The 18,912-nt window shown below is 45.1% G+C and overlaps 1 protein-coding gene across 15 annotated transcripts in view; it reads right to left on the reverse strand.

Annotated features, from left to right (window-relative positions):
* The window catches only part of FGGY (FGGY carbohydrate kinase domain containing), a 427,695-nt gene that overhangs the window by 232,100 nt on the left and 176,683 nt on the right, over positions 1–18,912 (reverse strand). For 14 of the 15 annotated variants that reach the window (XR_004302223.1, XM_032427727.1, XM_032427768.1 and 11 more), the window contains one exon: positions 9,565–9,693. The exons of the other annotated variant lie outside the window; for it this stretch is intronic. Coding sequence is in view for 13 of the 14 variants with exons in the window: in XM_032427727.1 (XP_032283618.1) it covers positions 9,565–9,693 (129 nt within the window). In the remaining variant the exon portion in view is untranslated. The remainder of the gene's footprint in view (positions 1–9,564; positions 9,694–18,912) is intronic. 15 annotated transcript variants of the gene reach the window in all.

The following is an 18,912-nucleotide window of genomic DNA, read 5'->3' on the forward strand; positions in this document are numbered from 1 at the left end:
GGGGAAATCAAAAATTATTTCTCTTTACTCTTTATACTGACTTCTATGAATGCATGGCCAAGAGAAAACTGGAAGGAGGAAAGTAGCCAGGCCTGTGGGCCCATGATAAGGAAGCAAGCAGCAGCTCAGATGGGAGGCTGCCACTGAGGGGTGCTAGCTGGAGATGAGCATTTTCCCACCAACAGCTGCTGATGTGCAAGCCCTAAAGTAAACACTGGCGCTCCGAAATGTTATATGGACGTGAAGCGCCAGGTGTTCAGTTCCTGTGCCATGAAAAACAGTGGGCCTTTGGGGTAAGCCTACTCTTGTCACCAGTGACGCAAGTGCAGTATTAGACGCTGGGCCCCCAAACAAACACTGTTCCAGCGGTCTTCTACCTTAGAACTCAGAATGGGATGTCCTCCTAACAGGTGGTTGGCAGTGTCCGAACCTGGGGCTGGGCTCTTGTGTGTGTTGTTTTGTTCCCAAGCTCAGCAAAGGAAAACAGCAACTCATCTTTTCAGTCATCTATTAATACATGAGAGAACAAATGGAAATTTCTGACAACCAGATAATGAGCTGGTAGAGATTTGCTTACAGTTGGGGGCTCTGGGCATAGGCACTCTTGTTGGGTCAAGACATTCTGCTCCATTTACTAAGTAGTACTTGCTCCCTTGTTTGATGCAAAGGCTGCACCAAAGCCAATGTGAAGTCACAGGAAGAAACCCACAGATCAGGGCTGAGTCTCTGATCCTGTAACCTTAGGCAAATCCCTTCACTTCCAGGATGACCATTTGCTCAATGAGTAAAGGAGGCAAAAATACCAGGTGGTGGTTTCAAAATGGCAAGTTACCCCACAGATGAGATTGATTTTGACATTAATCAACAAAGTTAACAAAATTAACACCCTCTTTTATATTACTGATCTCCCAAGGATGCAGTCAAAAAATGGCAAGGCCGGTCTAGTAAGCCTGGTCTTATTCCCCACGGCTGATAGTCCTGGAAACCTGTGCTGCTTTAAGTATTCATTACTAAGTCACGTCCCCATTCTGGGCCTCAACTTTCTCAACCACAGAATGGATCTAGAAACACACCTGCCCGGCCGAATGTTACACAGAAGCTCTATCTTTTGTTACAGATATCCATGTCGCTGTAAGCACAGGCTACCATAAGGACGCCAGGGCGGGCAGGACAAAGCTCATAGGCCCCCGAGTCAGAAAGCCTTGGACCTAGAACCCAACTTCATCATTTATTAAAATGTCCCCTGGAGGAAGTTATTGCACTTTGATTTCCTTACGCTAAAATCAGAAAACAGGGGTAGCTCACAGTGAGGCTGGGAGCCGATGGTGCTGTTAAAGTGGCAAGCCCAACACTTGGCACAGAGTAGGTGTTTATTAAGTGGTAGGTGAAATAAAAATAACTACTTTGAGCTCGTCACAAGGAAACTGAATACCAGGTGTTTTTATTATTACCAGCTTTTGATGGAGACTTAGGGCAGGTTGTGACAGCCAAACAAAGCAGCTTGTTCATACGCGGCTGAGAACAACGGGTTTACTTATTTAACAGCCCACCATAATACTGACTGTGGCATTCAGTGGGACAGAATGTGTAAAATGGAGTAACATCTACACACACGTACCACAATACACACACACGTGTGCGCGTGGATGTACACACACACACACACACACATATACACAAGCATGTACGTATACATGTGACGCATGTACAATTGTCTGTGTATGTATGCACACAAACCGTGTGCATACCCCATTCTTCTCCTGGTCTAGTAAGAGCCCCCGACACGTGGAATCATTCCCTTTTCCTAATTTGGAGACAGTGCAGCCTAACAGGGGAAGAGGCACTGACAGATGAATGAGGAGGCCCAGTTCCTAACTTCAACTCTGACAGTAACTTGCCGGACTGACCTTGGATGACTCACCGGTTTTCTGGGCCTCGGTTTTCTCATCTGCAAAGTGAAAAATCTGAGATAGAAAATCTCTAAGTAACCTTTCAGTTCGAAGCCTATGACCACTCATGATCCACAGCAGCGGGTATATCACACAGAAGAAGTTACCGTTTCTGAGCAGGGGCACAAGGGGGGTGGGACAGGGAGAGCTGGCCATGGCCCCGAGGCCCCACCGTCCTCCCCACTTTCTGATCACAGACAAAAAAGACTGATCTCCCAGCTGAGGCCAGTGCTTCCCAGTCCAGAGAAACCCAGCACTCCAAGAGAGCCTTGGGGCCTGGGGACAGGAAACCCAAAGCTCCCCCTCCGCCCCTCACTAGGGCTCCTGCAGCTGCTAAGGTCCCAGGCAGCAGTGGTTCTCATTAACCCAAACCTCAACTTAAAACAATAAACTCGGAACTCACATTACCAAATTCCTGCTCCCCCTCTCTGAGTCACATCCAGGAACTCCCGGAGCTGCCCTTGCTCTATCTGCTCAGGCACGGACACCGCGGTTCTCCTTCCCGATTCCCCAGCATGGCTTTATCTGCTCGTCTTTCCCCTCCATTTCTTACAGACCGCCTGCCTCTCTGGATCCACCTTCCCTTTCCCATTGGGTATGCTCCCTCCTGCCTAGCTCCTGGCCTGAGCCCGGGCCTGGCTCCTCCACACGGCTCTGGTTTGGTCTGATTTGTCTACTTGGCAGTTGCACGTCACTCCTGCTGCTGACCCTGTGTGCCCAGTGCCAACTCGTCCCGCAGGCTGACCCCTCTGGGCACCCAAGGACCCTTCCGCTGCATAACCCACTTCCCAGGTCCCACCTGATGGTCAGGCTCGGAATCTATGGGTAGCGGGGTAGGGCCTAGGAATCTATGGGTTTTTAAAGGCTCCCCCACTCACATTTAGCAATCTTTGTTTTTGATCTTTCAAAATCCTCTCATGGTTATTATGTTAATCAACTCACTGATTTACTGAGGACAGACTCTGGGTTCTACGCTGGATGATGGGCATACAAAGGTGAGCATGATTTGGGAGGGGGAACACTGAAGTAGAGGCAAAGTGTTGCAGACGGGGAGGGATTCACTTTTTTCTAAGAGCGGGGTCAACTTTGGGGGAAGTCACATTTAGACTGAGTGCTGACACCTGAGTAGGGCTGTCCAGGTGACGAGGAGAGGCCACCCCAAACAGAGCAAACAGCAGGAGGAAAAAAGGCAAGGGGGCAGAAGGTACGTGATGTGCAGACAGGAGGACGGGAGGTCTGGTGAGGCCTGCCTCAGTGAGACAGATGGGGGAGGAATCCTCTTGTCCCTCCACTCTTCGCTCTCACTTTTGTGTTCTTACCTCCCAGCTATGTTCACCTAAGAGTTAACTACACAAAATACATGTTGATAAAGTACTAATCTATTAGCAAAACTCTTATTTTGGGCTGCTTTTTGGCTTCCACAGAAATAAACTGGTGCAGAGAAATATTACCAGTGAGGGCATTTGGGTCTATAGCAGGCCCCTCATCTTCAGCCCTACTGACGTTAAAGGCTGGGTCATTCTTTGCTGTGGGCCAGGCCTGAGTGCTGTACGATGTTTGGTAGCATCCCTGGCCTCCACCCACCACACACCAGTCTGACAACCGAAGACTCTCTCCAGACACGGCCCAGTGCCCCTAGGGTGCGGGTGGGGTTAAAATCAGCCCTGGTTGAGAACCACTGGTCTAGAGAAACAGAAGGTGAGCTTTGGAGTCAAACGCAAGCTCAGATGTTGCCATGACACGAATTATGTGATTACGGAAGTATTCTGCTTCTGGCCTTCAATTTCTTCATGTATAAGACAGGAAATAACCTCTACGGAGTAGGATTCTTGTGAGGGACAAGAGATAAAGCAGATAAAGGGTCAGGCAGAGCACTTGGCAAGAGAGAGCAAGGAAGAATGGTCATAATAGCAGAGGTGCCAATAAGAGTAGTGGTTCTAATGCTTGTTTTTATTAATGATGCTGATGTGGTCATTGCTGGTATGATTATTAAGAATAAAGCCTAACTGGGGGGCACCTGGGTGGCTCAGTCATTAAGCATCTGCCTTCGGCTCAGATCATGATCCCAGGGTTCTGGGATCGAGCCCCGCATCGGGCTCCCTGCTCAGCGGGGAGTCTGCTTCTCCCTCTCCCACTCCCCCTGCTTGTATTCCCTCTCTCACTGTGTCTCTCTCTGTCAAATAAATAAATAAAATCTTAAAAAAAAAAAAAAAGAAAGAATAAAGCCTAACTGAAGCTAAAAAGTTACAAAGAGTAAGTAAGTTCTGCTTTACCAAGAAACCATAATGGGGCAAGAAATGTTGTGCTTACATCACCAGACACCACGTCCTCTAGAGATCCTTTTATAATTCTTCAAGTCCCAATTTGGGGCATATTCTATATTTTTCTGAAGCTCTCCAACTTGGCACATATAATTGTCATTGCTTATTGAACGTTTATTTTCTCTACTAGACCAGAAATTCCCAGAAGTCCAATTCTCTCTCATATTCACCTGATACTCCCAACAACTAGTAATTGGTCATCAATAGATATTTACTGAAATCCTTTTGTTACTATTTGTTACTTGCTAAAATATTTTTAAGAGTCAAATTCAAGAGTAGACTGGATCCCATTTTAATAGATATGCCATTCCATATAGCACAGTAATTAGGATGTGAGCTCTGGAATCAGAAGGCATGGATTTAAATGATTTACCACTTACTAACTGTGTGGCTTTGGGCAAGTCAGGTAATCTTTGTGAGCCTCATTGTTTCATTTGATAAATGGGAACAAAATAATAGGATGTATAAAGTTGTGCTGAGAATCAGCACTGCTTCTAGACCACTGATTGTGGCAAGATAGGTAGCTGACAAATTTTACTGCTCACTGGAATAAACTATATTTTGCTATAGGAGGGCATGGACCAGAAGCTCTTTTTATCATACTGGTTAAACCAATTCTTCTGCTATTGAGAAAAATCAAGAATGGAAGAAAGGGAGGGAGGGAAGGAGAGAGGGAGGAATTCAAATATCCTCCTTTTGGTTTGACTCTGCAACTCAGATAAACAATTTATACTAATTCAACACTTGGCAAAGAATCCAGTATCTGGAAGGAAAGAGCAATGCTAAACCTAGGCACAAAGTTTGCTCTTAGCCAACACCTGCTAACATGATGGGACACAAAGGACACCCATTTCCAGACATCCAGGAGTGGATCAGGGAGTGCCCAAACCCAACTCTTTTGCTTCATGAAGAACCGAGCCAGGCACAGCTACTGTGTAGGGATAATTGCCTCTCTCAGTTGTAGCATCCGTCCCTCATGGAGGGGATGCACTCATTCCTTTCATTCACTCAGTCACTAAACATGCATGTGTTAAGGGTCTTCCACGTGCAAAGCCCTGTGCAGGCTGCCGGGATAGAAGGATGAAATGACACAGTACTTTCTCTCAAAGAGCTGACAACTAATAAATGAGACCATGATGCACATGCAAGACTGGTGACATGTAGAGTAAACGGGAAGCGAGTCCAAGATACACAGGAACAGAGGAAGGATTGCTTAAGTCAGCTCGAGGGAGTCAGGGAAGGCTCCCAGAGGAGGTGGCACTGGAGTCAAGATTTGAGGGATAATCAGGAGTTTGATAAATTTAGAACAACCGAGAGAAGGGAACCTGAGACAGAAATCGGGTTGTTATTGCCTTTCAGGACAGTTGGGGTGCTGGAGCCAAGAACAGACCTGGAACAAAGTTAATACTATTTTTATAAGCTAGAAAAATAGCAGCAGCAGGAGCTCTGGCCAGAACCAGCCCCACAAAGAGCAAACAAAGCTACTCCTATCTTCTGGCTGTCTGTTGGAGAACTTACTAACCAGCACCTTAAGAACAAAATGTTCTTTAATCTTTGATTTTTATTCCCACAAAGTCCTTCCTCCTCTTTTTCCAGAACTGGAAAAAGCATGGGTTAATTTTACTTGCCTCTTTGATCTTTATCCTCCTGTCCCAGGCTCCCTTGAGAATGAGAGCCCAGGGAGATTTCTCCAAAGCAGAGTGCTGACCCCTCCTATCAGTCAGAATGTAGGGTCCAGGGTAGGTCATGCTAGGTCAGCACTTGAAGGGGCCATAACTGTCAAGGCCTGTTTGCAAGAGGCTTGCATGGCCTCCAATTCTGACCTCCAAAGCTGGGTTCTTAACCTGACATTCAGCAACTTCTTAGCATGGATTTCATCTACCCATTTCTTGAGATTGCTTCTGACCTCCACCTATATAGAATCTAAAGCAGTGAATCCTGCATTCTGTCACCAAGTGCCCAGCAAGGAGAATTAGGGCACATTCGGGGAAGGCAGACAGAGTCCAGAAGCCTGAGGTTCTTCTCCAACTGCTTATCCAAAAAGAAGACAGCTCTCCTAGTACACTTCTTACTACAATAGTAACTCAGAGAACTTCCAATGTAAAAGCTCTTTGCGTCAGGCATTGTGATTCCAGAGTGAGAAAACCAAAGAGAGATGCCTCATAATAACGTGCCTACCATAGGCCAGCTACTACGTTGGCTGCTTTACCTACTCACATCATCGGCTCTCTTAACAACCCGGCGCGGGGAGGGGTGGGCGGCGGCATTGCTCTCTCTTACTGCAGAAGAGGAAACACAGGAGCGAAGAGGTAGGATATTTGGCCCAATGTACACAGGTGGAGAGAGTAAGAATTTACATCCAGATCTTCAGACTCCATGTTCAGAGCCCTTATTTATAACATCACAACAACAGTTGTCTCCAACCAGTATTATAAAGCAACGAACATGCAAGCCAGGAAAGAACCACCAGAATTTTCTCTCCAGAAGGAGTGGGGCTTTGTCGGCTCTGTTCACTGCCATAACCCCTCAGTGCCTAGACCAGTAACTGGCAGGATTGCAAGCACTCGGTACATATCTTTAGTGACTATGCGGCTGGATGGTGGATGATCTTTCCAAGACCTTCGGGGTTGCGGAGGGCACAGGCAGGGTGAGAAGCAAGAGGAAGGCTCTGTTCCAGGCCTCCTCTCCTTCCCAGATACCTTAACCCTGAATTGGCTGAAAGGGGAGAGGAGGAAGTATCAGAAAGTACACAAAGGATAAAACTTGGTCAAAGTTACCATCTTGACTGTCTCTCAGTTGCTGGAGAAGCCCCTTCCTGTGCCTTCCCAGACACCACCGGCCCCTACGCTTAGCCCTTAAAGAATCCAAAGCCCTTATTCTACCTTTCCACATAAAGAACTTCCTTGTGGAAAATACAAGGGAAACTCATTAACTGATGAGCATTAAAAAGAATAAAAAGCCTCAGCCAAAGCTTCGGGGGGTAAAATTCCTATCACTGAACATCTCTGATTTAGGAAAAGGCGGGGGTGGGGTCCTGTAATAGCCTGTATTCCTCCCAGTACAATTCAACCAACACTTTCTGAGTATCTACACATAGCAGGTGCCGTATAGGGCACAGCAAGCGCTCGCCAGAAGTGAAAAAGGGTGCTCTGGTTTGTCCCTTCGGGAGGTCTGGGAAACTGAACCAGGAGCCCCCGCAGGTACAGCCCGTCTTTCAGTGTGCAGTGGTCCAAGCCCAGTGCTCGGCACCTGGGTGGAGGTGGATGGGTGAAACAAATTGAAAAAGCGTAAGCATTGAAAAAGCATGATGGAGAAAGATTCCCTGGCATCAAACATGGTACAGGATGTCAGGATTATGAGAGGACAGGAAAACACCCTATCTATCTAGACCACAAGTTCTTTCTGTGCCTGCTCTCTGAAACCAAAATTATGCCATTCTAATCAAAAGCACACACTGCTCACATTGAAAAGGGAGAGAAACACCCTTGCCTATAACTCAGTATTATCTACCAGTCAACCAACCCACATGTGTTACTGGCTGTTTACAACTTCTCAGGCATTGTGTTAGATCCTGAACACATAAAGATGAACAAGTCAGACACATTCGTAGACTGATGAGCACACTACCCTGCTCTGGAAGTCCGTGAACTATGTAGAAGAACCAGATACTGCTTATTATCCTGTTGCTTAAGGAACCATGAACTTCCACTCTCCAGGTGAAGGCCATTTCACCTTATTCTTGCCTTAATGTGACTGTATTCATTTAATAATTTATCAAGGACCCATAGGAACCTGATCCAGGGCTCGGCACAGGTGAGACAAGATTAATAATATAATGCCCTCAAGGAGCTCAAAGTCCATTAGAAAAGACAAGCAGATAAATCAGTCATTACAACCCAATGTAGATCATTTCTCCACTAGGGGTAGATAAAAGTGTTGAAAGAAGTACAGCTTAGAGATTTTTACAATAAATCTGAGTGCTCCATGGAAGGCTATGCAGAGAACAAAGCGTCTGCCACGAATCTTCAAGTTAGAGTAGAAGTTAGCTAGAGAGAGAAGTAGAGGACTGATCATCAGTCTGGGAATAGAAATACACATGTGTTTACACAAACTGAATTCTGGGAGCACAAGTCAGTATAAGTATCTGAATGACACCTCTAACCTCTGACACAAAGTATGGAACAGGATACATTTCAAAGTTTCTTTGACTATGATCCATAGTAAATTCATTTTCATCATGGGCCAGTATGCACATGCACTACACACAAAATATAAACGTATGTTCCATAAAAACAGTGTTTACTCTTACTATGTGACATGCACTCTGATGTTTTCTACTTCAGTCAAATCTATTCTGAAAAATCCAATGGTCATGACCAACTACATTGATCGTATGAAGTCTTAACCATAATTAACGACAAAAAGATTGTTAGAAAGAAGGGCTAGGAAAAAAAATATGGCTATAGTGGAAGTAAGAGATATTGAGAATCTGAAATCCCCCCCCCAAAAAAAAGGAAGGAAGGAAGGAAGGAAGGAAGGAAAGAAAGAGAGAAAGAAAGAAAAAGAAAGAAAGAAAAGAAAGAAAGGAAAGAAAGAAAGAAAGAAAGAAAGAAAGAAAGAAAGAAAGAAAGAAAGAGACAGCACTAAGGATATAGAGGAGAAGAGAGTCATCACACTTGACTGTAACCTTGTCTCACTGTCCGCCTATTAAAATTCATGGAAGAGATACCTTGGTTTTTGCTTTGGTTTTAAATTCAGTGCCCCCAAGCACCACCTCTAGGACACAGTTAGTGTTCAATGGTCTTTGAAATAATGAAGACATTTGAATGCCAGATGTGAGAGTTATTTAGGAGATGAAATCAAGACTACACTCAAAGTAACTGGATATAGGATAGAAGCCAAAATTATGAAAATAAATCAATTAGTCTCGTCAGGGTTTTGGAGTACCTTCAGAAAAAAACATAAAAGTAAATACACCACCACCATACATGCTAGCTGGAAGTTAACATATCTTTTTCAAATTTTCAGTAAACCAAAGAACCGTCCAGATATTGATTCAGATCATTTCTTCCCCTGTTATTCTGTATGGAGAAATTAATAAAATTAAAGTCCACATTTGATAAAAAGTTCTATAATTCTATCCAAATGCCTAATTGTAAAAGGGCTTTTTGTTTCTATATCTTGAACCACCAGCCCTTGATCCCTGCTTTAAAAACAGGAAAGGAGCGTGTTTGGTTCTGAGGACTATTCCACTTGAACCCGGTGTTGCTCACGGACCCAGAGTGAGCGGTTACCTAGGCCTCCCGCGTGGGCATCAATAAGTGAAGCTGCTACGGCAATTCCAGCAGGAAGGCCAAGGTCCTTCGCTGCCTCTGGTGTGAGCCCATGTCCAAGAGAGGCTCCAGGAGGCAGCACTTGGTTTCCTGGGTAGACAGGAGGAAAAACAAACACCTGTCAGTTTGAAAAACACAAAAGCGAACATAGGGTTTTCTTTTTTTTTTTTTTTTTTTTTAAAGATTTTATTTATTTATTTGACAGAAAGAGACACAGCAAGAGAGGGAACACAAGCGGAGGAGTAAGAGAGGGAGAAGCAGGCTTCCCGCGGAGCAGGGAGCCCGATGCGGGGCTCGATCCCAGGACCCTGGGATCATGACCTGAGCCGAAGGCAGACGCTTAACGACTGAGCCACCCAGGCGCCCATAGGGTTTTCTTAAGAGAACCTCTCCACTCCCTCCCCTCTCTTCTGCCTTTTGTCAACATCATGAAGATAAAAACCATGCACCCACCAACAGTCCTTCTGCTCATTTGGTGACTTAGGTGCATGTCCTTGGTTCCTATGCGTCACGCTCTGCGGTCCTTTACAAAATCAAGAGCTCTAAGGCACCTTTCAAATTGGAGAAAGATTCCATTCACGGGAAATTCCAAAAGATATAAACACAGTGGCCTCTTGAAGACGAGGTTAAAATGGTTAAAGTGTCCCTAACGCGCAGCAGCTCTACCAGCATACCTTACACACACACATACGCGTCCACACCTGGTCCCTGATTAACATATATTCCTAAGGAAGTTGAGAACATTTACTTGTGTAGTTGCTTCGTGTCAGAGGATAAGGGAGGGGATTATCTTGTTCCAATATAAAATGTCTTGAAAGTTTTTCTCCGTTGGAAAAGAGAACCCAGTCTAAACCTTGCAAACTTTTACAAGGCTGCTACTTGCACAACCACAGAAAACAATCTGAATGGTGTTCTTTGGAGTTGTGCAATGCCGCGACCCTGATATTTCAAGTGACCTTGAATTCCTGCAGTCAGTCAGGCCTTCAGTTAAGAATTTATTGATTGTCTTGCTTTGTGTGGGCGCTGTGGTGCTGTAAAAGGCAGTCCTTGCACCCAACCTAGTTAGGGAGATGAGATCAGGACACAGAGAGCCACGAAAGTCAAAATACAATGAAGAAATCCATCTGTTCTCAGGTGTTTAGCAGAGGCTGAGTCCTTCCCTTCCCCCTGCCAAGAAATATATAATAAGTATTTCTGCATTGCAAGGGGGCGGCGTGGACCCACATATATGCTCAGACCCCTCTGAGCTCCAAGATTCTAAGATTCTGAACGTGTGGTCAGCAGTTTGCTCAGTGCTAAGATGCCTACCCTTTGTTAATTGTTCCATGGAGCTCCACGGGTAGGCTGAGGTGTTTCAGGACTTCTGGAGGTGGAGGGGAGGGTGGGGGTTGAGGGAAGCAGAAGGTGAGTGGCTCACCAAACTCCTCTAATTAGAAACAAAAAAACCCCTTCATGACACCATTTTTATCCATTTTAGGTAATGAGCTTCTTCTATAATTGAATTTGAAAAAAGTCTAGCTAAGAAAAGCAAGCAGAAGACTGAAACCCCTGCAATATGCTCTGGAGCTTCAGCATCCAAGATGGTAGCCACTTGGCACATGCAGACAGAGCACTTGAAATGTGGCTGGAATAATGCAAGGACCTAAATTTTCCACTTAATTTCATTTTAATTCATTTCAATTTAAAAACTGATACTCAATTCTGTTACTGAAAAACATTTTAAGTACATTTGAAACCACGCTGGGTGCGCAAATCTACATTTTCAATGTTAATTGAGGAAATGTACATCAAAAACTAATGATGTACTGTATGGTGACCAACATAATAAAAAAAAGAAATCTAAATATTTACAATGAAAATTTAGTGTCTAAATTGGGATGTACTAAGTGGCAAATATGCATTAGCTGTCAAAGACTTTGTACGAAAAAGTATGGCAAAAAATGAATGTAAAATATCTCATTAATAACTTTTACATCAAATATACGTTGAGATGATGTTTTGGATGTTTTAAGTTATATAAGATACACTGACATTAATTTCACCTATTGCTTTTTACTTTAATGTGGCTTCTGGAAAGTTTTAAATTATGTATGTGGCTCATATTCCTATAGGATAGCCCTGGTCTAGAAGATCAAGTCAAGACGTTCCTATGATGGGGTGGAAAGCAAGGAGAACTTCTCACCTACTCTGAATGCCCAAGCCATCAGAAACCTGAAGGAGAGCGGTGCCCTTCGCTGGGGACAATGTGTCTCCAGAGACATAGGATCTCAAGTATGGCACTACATCCAGTATCCACCACGTAACAGGCAGTGTTTGTCTCTACTGAGCACTGCTGTTTGAGGGACTGTGCTAAGGGCATATGATGCATTTTCTCAGTTGGTTGTCATAACCCCGTGTGAAGGATACTCTACAGTCCCCATGGCACAGATGGATGGGGAAAGTCAGTTTATACAGGGAAAGTAAATTCCCCACAAGTGTTGGAGTATAGGCCATGGATTCCACTGTGATGGACACAAACCTGTGCTCTTATTCATTAAATTACATACGAGTATATCTATTTAAAAAAATTTTTAAGTGAATGAAGAAAAGTGAAGTACTTTTCCTTTTTTAAAGATTTTATTTACTTATTTAGAGAGCGCGAGCACATGTGGGTGGGGGAAGGGGCGGAGGGGTAGAGGGAGAGAGAGAGAGAGAGAATCTCCAGCAGACTCCCCATGGGCGGGGCTCGATCCCATGACCCTGAGATCAGGACCCCAGCCAAAATCAAAAGTCTGGATGCTCAACCGACTGAACCACCCAGGTGCCCCCAAAGAAGTACTTTTAGAACAAACATTATGCTAATCATGCTCACTACCTTCAGATTTTTCTTAAAGGGTTAATTTTTATAGGAAGGTAAAAATGTTTCACCTTCATCTCCGAGCTTCACAAACAGAAGGGGTATAATCTTCCTTAACAAAAGAGTCCGGACAGGAGGAGGATGAGCAAGATGGGGCACTCTGGGGTGCCTTCTGGGCAGCAGTTGAGAAGGGCTTCTGGAAGACTGCAGGTAGATTTCCCAGCACAGGCAGCATCTGGAGCAAAAGCCAAGGAACACGGGAGACGGCCAAACGGGCTGCGCAAGGAGGAACAGGAGCTGGGGGTGGAAGGGGCAGATAAGGCTGGAGATGGAAGGCGGACAAGGCACGCACTGCCATCCCGGCGGAGGCGTCCGAACTCCATCACGAAGCTCACTGCGAGCCTCTGGAGAAGCATTACAGCCAGGGTGCGAGGTGGCTGCATCTGTGCACTTTTCCAGATCTCTCCGGAGCACTGGCAGCAGAAGACAGCGAGGGTTAGGGAGAACACTTGTGAAGCGATTTTGGTAAGAGAAAAGATGAGGACCTCCATCAAGGAATGGGCAAGGGAGATGCAGAAGCAGGCAACAGGAGAGGTTTTGTGAAGCAGGCAGTGAGAGGCCACGGCGGTCACCTGGATACAGGGAGTATGGGAGCTATGGAGACACCGCCTGCATCCCCATTAAGGACGGACTGGCGGCCCAGGAAGGGGGGTCAAATCAGCAGAAAGCTGCTAGCTGCCAGCACCTGTGGGCCACTGTGCCGAGGTGACCCCTGTCCCAGGGCAGCCCCACCCGATGACCTAGCGTACTGGGAGCAGAAGGACTCTGATGGGCACCACTCACTCCAGAGCACTCTCTGGGCTGGCCAAGGGGCGTGGGGCTGTATTACAGCTCTAATCCTCGCTCTGCCCAGTCCTCCTCTCTCCCCCTTCCTATCACAGATGGCAACCCCTAATAACTACCTTGTAGTACCCCCAAATCTATCTCAGCATCTGCTGCCAGAGAACCCAACTTAGGGCAGTCAGCCAGGCCTTCTCCACAGGCCAGTGGTCCTGGAATGAAAATAAACATGCACAAAGATTCACATCCTCCTTTGAACTGGAACCACACCTTTCAGGAATAGTCTATCTGGGCCAAAAGCAGGAAGAAGCTTTGTTTATTTCAAGACCAAACAGAAACAGCTTGGCATAAGAGAAGGTGCTAGAAAAGGCAGGAATCGCTGAGAAATCACCCCATCAGATCATGCTTTAAGTTTATCAGCCAGAGGGGCATCTGAGGGATTACAGGAGCTGTCAGAAACAAGCTTTAGTGCGCCTTGACAACTGTTCTGGAATTAATCCTCCTTTCGGCTCTTCCTTGACCATAAAATTAAGTTAATCACAGCATCCATTTTCCCAGACTTAATCAAGACCTCACAGCCTCAGCATTGGCTGTCTCTCCTAGCCTTTGTTCCACCACTCATCCACGCATCTTAACAAACATTTCAGGAACAGTGGTGGCAACACTGAGGTGCTAGGGTGTAAGTGAAAGAGGCTCACACAGTGGTCTGGGCAAACCAGGGCTCTCGGCCTCTCATCAAGGGCTCGGCAGGTGGAATGTACGTGGTATTCCCAGGGCACAGAGGAGGGACAGTGAGTTGGCCCAGGAGAGTGCAGGAAATCCAGATGAAGGTGACATCTGAACCCAGTCTGGTAAGATAGGTGGCGGATAGCTGGTTTCAGAGCTAGAATGCTCAGGGCAGATGAATGCGATTAGAGCAAAAAGCGGTTCACTGCTGGGAGCCCCGAGGGGCACAGAGTGTTTGAGGCATTCAGTATGTTGGCAAAAGGAGCACCAGGGAGGAGCAGAGAAGTGTGGGCCTCCAGCAGGGTAAGGAGCCCCAACTAAGGCCATGAGGCCCTGCCAGCCAACAGCTTTGAGTACTAAGATTTGTTTTTTAAGAAGATAAACCTACAGTGGAGAAAGGCTAGAATAGGAAACAGTTTTTATCTGTAAAACTATGAAGCCAACTGAAATGCAGGCTGCAAAACATTATGCCTAGTATGACTTCATTTTAAGAACAGCAACAAAGGGCGCCTGGGTGGCTCAGATGGTTAAGCGTCTGCCTTCGGCTCAGGTCATGATCCCAGGGTTCTGGGATCGAGCCCCACCTCGGGCTCCCTGCTCAGCGGGAAGCCTGCTTCTCCCTCTCCCACTCTCCCTGCTTGTGTTTCCTCTCTCGCTGTGTCTCTCTCTGTCAAATAAATAAAATCTTTAAAAAAAAACAAAAAAAAGAACAACAAAGAGGGTAGATGGACTATTTGTAAAAATACATTCCTGGGGGAAAAAGAAAAGAAAACTGTTTGTTTCTGGATGAAAAATTATTACTATTTTTTTTTTTTTTTAACCAACCTATACTTTCTAAAACTCTTCTACCTTGAACACACATTTCTCATGTAAATTTTTTAAAGGTGTTTCCCCCTTAAATCAGGGTAAACAAATTAGGGCACATGTATCCAGAAACATCCTACACAGCCATCAAAATGAATGAGGAAGAATTAAGGTATGAACTTGGAGGGAAGTTCAAGATAAATTTGGTAAATCGTCAAGATACAGAATAGTGTTCAGAGTGTGATCCCACTTGTGAATTTTGTTAAAGTAGACAAAAATACAAGCACGTCTACTTCCAGAAAAATCCTAGAAAAGTATGCAGAATATTGTTATAGCAGGGATTGGGACCCAGGGTAGGACTTTTCCCTAAGATTTGTGCTTCCTCTCTACCATGACCTCACATTTCTTTTGTGATCAAAACAAACTAGCTTAAAGTTAAAATAAAAGCAAAATGAAGTTAAGGAGTATCCTGGGCACTTTTTCCAAACCCTGCTCGTCAGCCTGAAGGCAGAAGAGGTCCAAGGACAGTTCACTTCTTTTCTTGATTTGGCTGGCTTCTGTCCCTATCAACACACTCTCATGTTGGGGTATAAAAAAGTAATCACTCTGAGGGTTTGTGGGCTCATGTCCACTGAATTCCTATTCAGACGGGCAGATGCAGTGTGAGCGGTCAAAAGCTGGAGCCTACAATTATCTGGTGGTTGAAGTCTCTCTTCACAGGCAGGGGCTACTATTACACCAAATCTTTCCCTACCAGTTTTTCAATTATCTATGACTAATGAGCACTTTGGGAACAGTTTCAGACACACACATAATCCTCTTTCCTGACGTCAGCAGCAGAAATTAATGACTATGTGGATTGCTGGGAGACAGAAAATGCATTATAATCGTCAACAGAACTGTGATCCTCTCCAGGAAGGGGGAGATGGGGGAGGGGCATTGTTATTAACTGGAAGGTTCAGTGTTCTTTTGTATCCCCACAAACAGGAGATGAAACCCAGGGAAAAAGTTGGTTCATGTCCTTGGAAATGTCAGAGAGAGAGACGTTTGGGCACGGGTGGCATGCGACCCTGGTTCCTCTGTGCCTGGCATAGGGGCACTGGTCCCTGCTCAGCTTTGCCAAGGTCAACAGGCCATCCAGACTGGCTGGGACAGCGCTCTAACCTGGCCTTGCCAGCAGTTGAGGCTCTCTGAGTGCTTTGGGACTGAAGCTACTTTCAATCTGGTTTAGGAGTGGGGGAACAGAAACAGGACTGTATACTCTTGTACTTGCCAATGAGAGGCTGGTGTTAATCTTAAGTTATCTTTATACACAGTGGTGTATGTAAGGTTGTCGTTTTATGCAGGCATCCTCTGGGCTGGGGTGATTTTACAGGTGGTTACGACCTGTTCCTGACTCTGGTTGAGCTCCAGACTTAGGTAAAGCATGAACACTCACCAAATAAGACATAATAGCATCATGTGCATATGGCAGCCAGTAGACTGGCTATTGATACTTTCAAAGAATGGACAGTATTAGGGGCTTGACCCATACCAAGCACCTAAATTCCTCTGTAGAGATCTCCGTTTAGGCGGGTTAGATCAGGGAGCCTTCTAGAACCACAACTGATACAAGACTGAAAGACATTCCGGTAATTCTTATTCCTGAATAGGAGTCACAGACATCCAGAACTATTCACTCAATCAGAGAAATTCACAAAAAACTCAAACCTGACATGCTCTGCCATCTGGTGAAAGACAACTTCTGAAACATTAATTTCTTCACTGCCCTTCATTTGCCTCCTAAAAATGACCTCATTTTGACTAGGAATTAAACCTTACATTATTGACTAAATGTAAAACTTTCTGATAATATCCTCATCATTCATTATTTATTACAGAAGTGTTTACTGAGTCCCTACTCTGTGCCAGGCACTGCTGTGATGCAGAAACTGCATTAAGGAACAAGACAGAGAAGTTCCTTACCCTCACAGGGCTTACTTTCAGTAGACACAGGATTCTCACCCAATACCTCTTCTGAATTATATCTTGTAAATATTTTATCTTGTAAGCTCTTCTGTGGTGTGGACTGTCACTTACAAATCTTTATATCTCTGGTCTTATATTCTGACCTACAGGTGGTATTTAATAAACATATCACATAGTTTAAATCAAATTTTAAATGACCCTTACACTATGTTTTGTTTTCTCCCCATGCTTTTCTCTTCCTCTCTCTCCTGCTAAACACAGAATTACTCAAAGATGATTTTATTTATCACTGCATTCAGGTTCCCTCCCCCTAGGACACAGCAGTGTCCAGAACAGTTCTCGGTAATATCCATTCAACTGAATTTATAGCTTTCTTTTAAAAAGAGAAGACCATAGACACAGATCAATAACTTAGACAAAAATATTACACACACACACACACACACACGATGCTGAGTATCAGCTAGGAGAGTAAAGAGAAGAGGAATGTGTTTCCTAACATAATCCCACCAGTAACACATCCTCATCTCTCAAACTCAGAGACAATGTAAGGTATCAAGACCTATGCGTATGCCTAGAAAATGGGGACCATTAGGCCCACGTCTCTCACTTAAGCACCCGGATGCTATGGTGCCGACACATTGTGGACATCACCATCTAGTGGAACAAAGGCTCTTAAATGCTCCTTGGCTAGTCAAGTCTGATGCAAGAAGTGGACAGTGGTGAACCTACAGGTGAAAAGCCACAGGTCTCATTGCTAAGTAGGTCTGAGGAAGGCAGGATGGACAGCAGGCCAAGGTGTTCGGACTTGTTCTGACAGGCAACTGCTAACTATTATATAGGTCAGTGAGCCAAGGAGTGGTGCAGACAACTTGTATTTTAGGAAGATAAATATCACAATGATAATAGTGCCTGTTGATCAAAACCTACAGGCTTTCTGGTCATGTTTTTGGCATTTTTCAGTTGCTCTCACCTTTCATGCTAAGCAACAGACCTATGAGGCTGGTATTAGAATCACTGCCTTGCAGCTGTAGAAACAAAAGCACAGAAAGGTTATTTAATTTGTCCAGTCACCTATCAGATGAGGGGCACAGTCAGGCTTTTAATCCAGGATTCCCAGATTCCAAAGTCGAGGATCTCCCTTCTAGATCATGTAGATTAGAAGGGGCTAATACTGGAGCCAGGAAGAATGATCTCAAGTGTTTGTTGAGTCATGAACAGAAAAGGAATGGTTTCATTTGCAGAGGCTCCCCTGGGGGGTCATGTCCAGGAACAAACCCCTAAGAGCCATGAAATCGCAGCATGCTCAGATCTTCTAGCTCCTTCCTTTACTGCCTTAGGGAGGTTCCAAAAGCAGAGACCCTGGCCTGCGAATGGCCCATTGTGACCATCAACCTTAGCATATTCCTTTTGCAGGACAGAAAATCAAAGCCAGGGAGGGAGGTGGCTTCTCTGGGGCCACCCTGCTGTGGTGGCAGAGTCTAGATTGAAGCCCGGGGCCACACTTTTCCACACTCCTGCTGTGGCAATACTAGCCTGTACCCACCCCCAGCTGGGGCAAGAAGCTCACCCAAGCCAGGACTCTAAGTCACAGGGCAAACAAGAGGGTTGGCAAAATCCAGTGGATTCTAGCGGTGTAGGCTGCCGATTCTCAACTATTCAGAGCATACAGTGCAGGCTTTTCAGCTTGAAATCATCCACTTTGACACCCACAGTGACCTAATTCTCTAGATAATTGCCAATGCCCTATTTTGCTCTCACCTAGCCTAAGGCCACCTCCAAAAGCCTTTCCTGGGTAGATCATAATTAATCACTTTTTTCCTCTACAATCCCACAGCATGTTTCTTGGAATTACATCATTCTGTTCTACATAATGACTTTTTTCCTTTTGCCTCGTTCTTCCATGTTAGATTATAACCACCTTGAGGGTATCGCTCTTGTCACAGGTGTATTTGCAGGAGGCATGCAGTTTAGCAGTTCCGGTCAGAAGGTGGGAAGCCTTGTGATGGTGGGCAAGTGATTTAATTTCTTTGCTACCGTTTCTTCACCTATAAAACAGCTACAATAACGCTATTATATTATTTGAGAATCAAGCAAAGTAATACAAATAAAGCACTTTAGGATGCTATCTGTCA

Source organism: Phoca vitulina, unplaced genomic scaffold (genome assembly GCF_004348235.1).
Source record: "Phoca vitulina isolate PV1807 unplaced genomic scaffold, GSC_HSeal_1.0 scaffold2, whole genome shotgun sequence".
Classification (NCBI taxonomy): domain Eukaryota; kingdom Metazoa; phylum Chordata; class Mammalia; order Carnivora; family Phocidae; genus Phoca; species Phoca vitulina.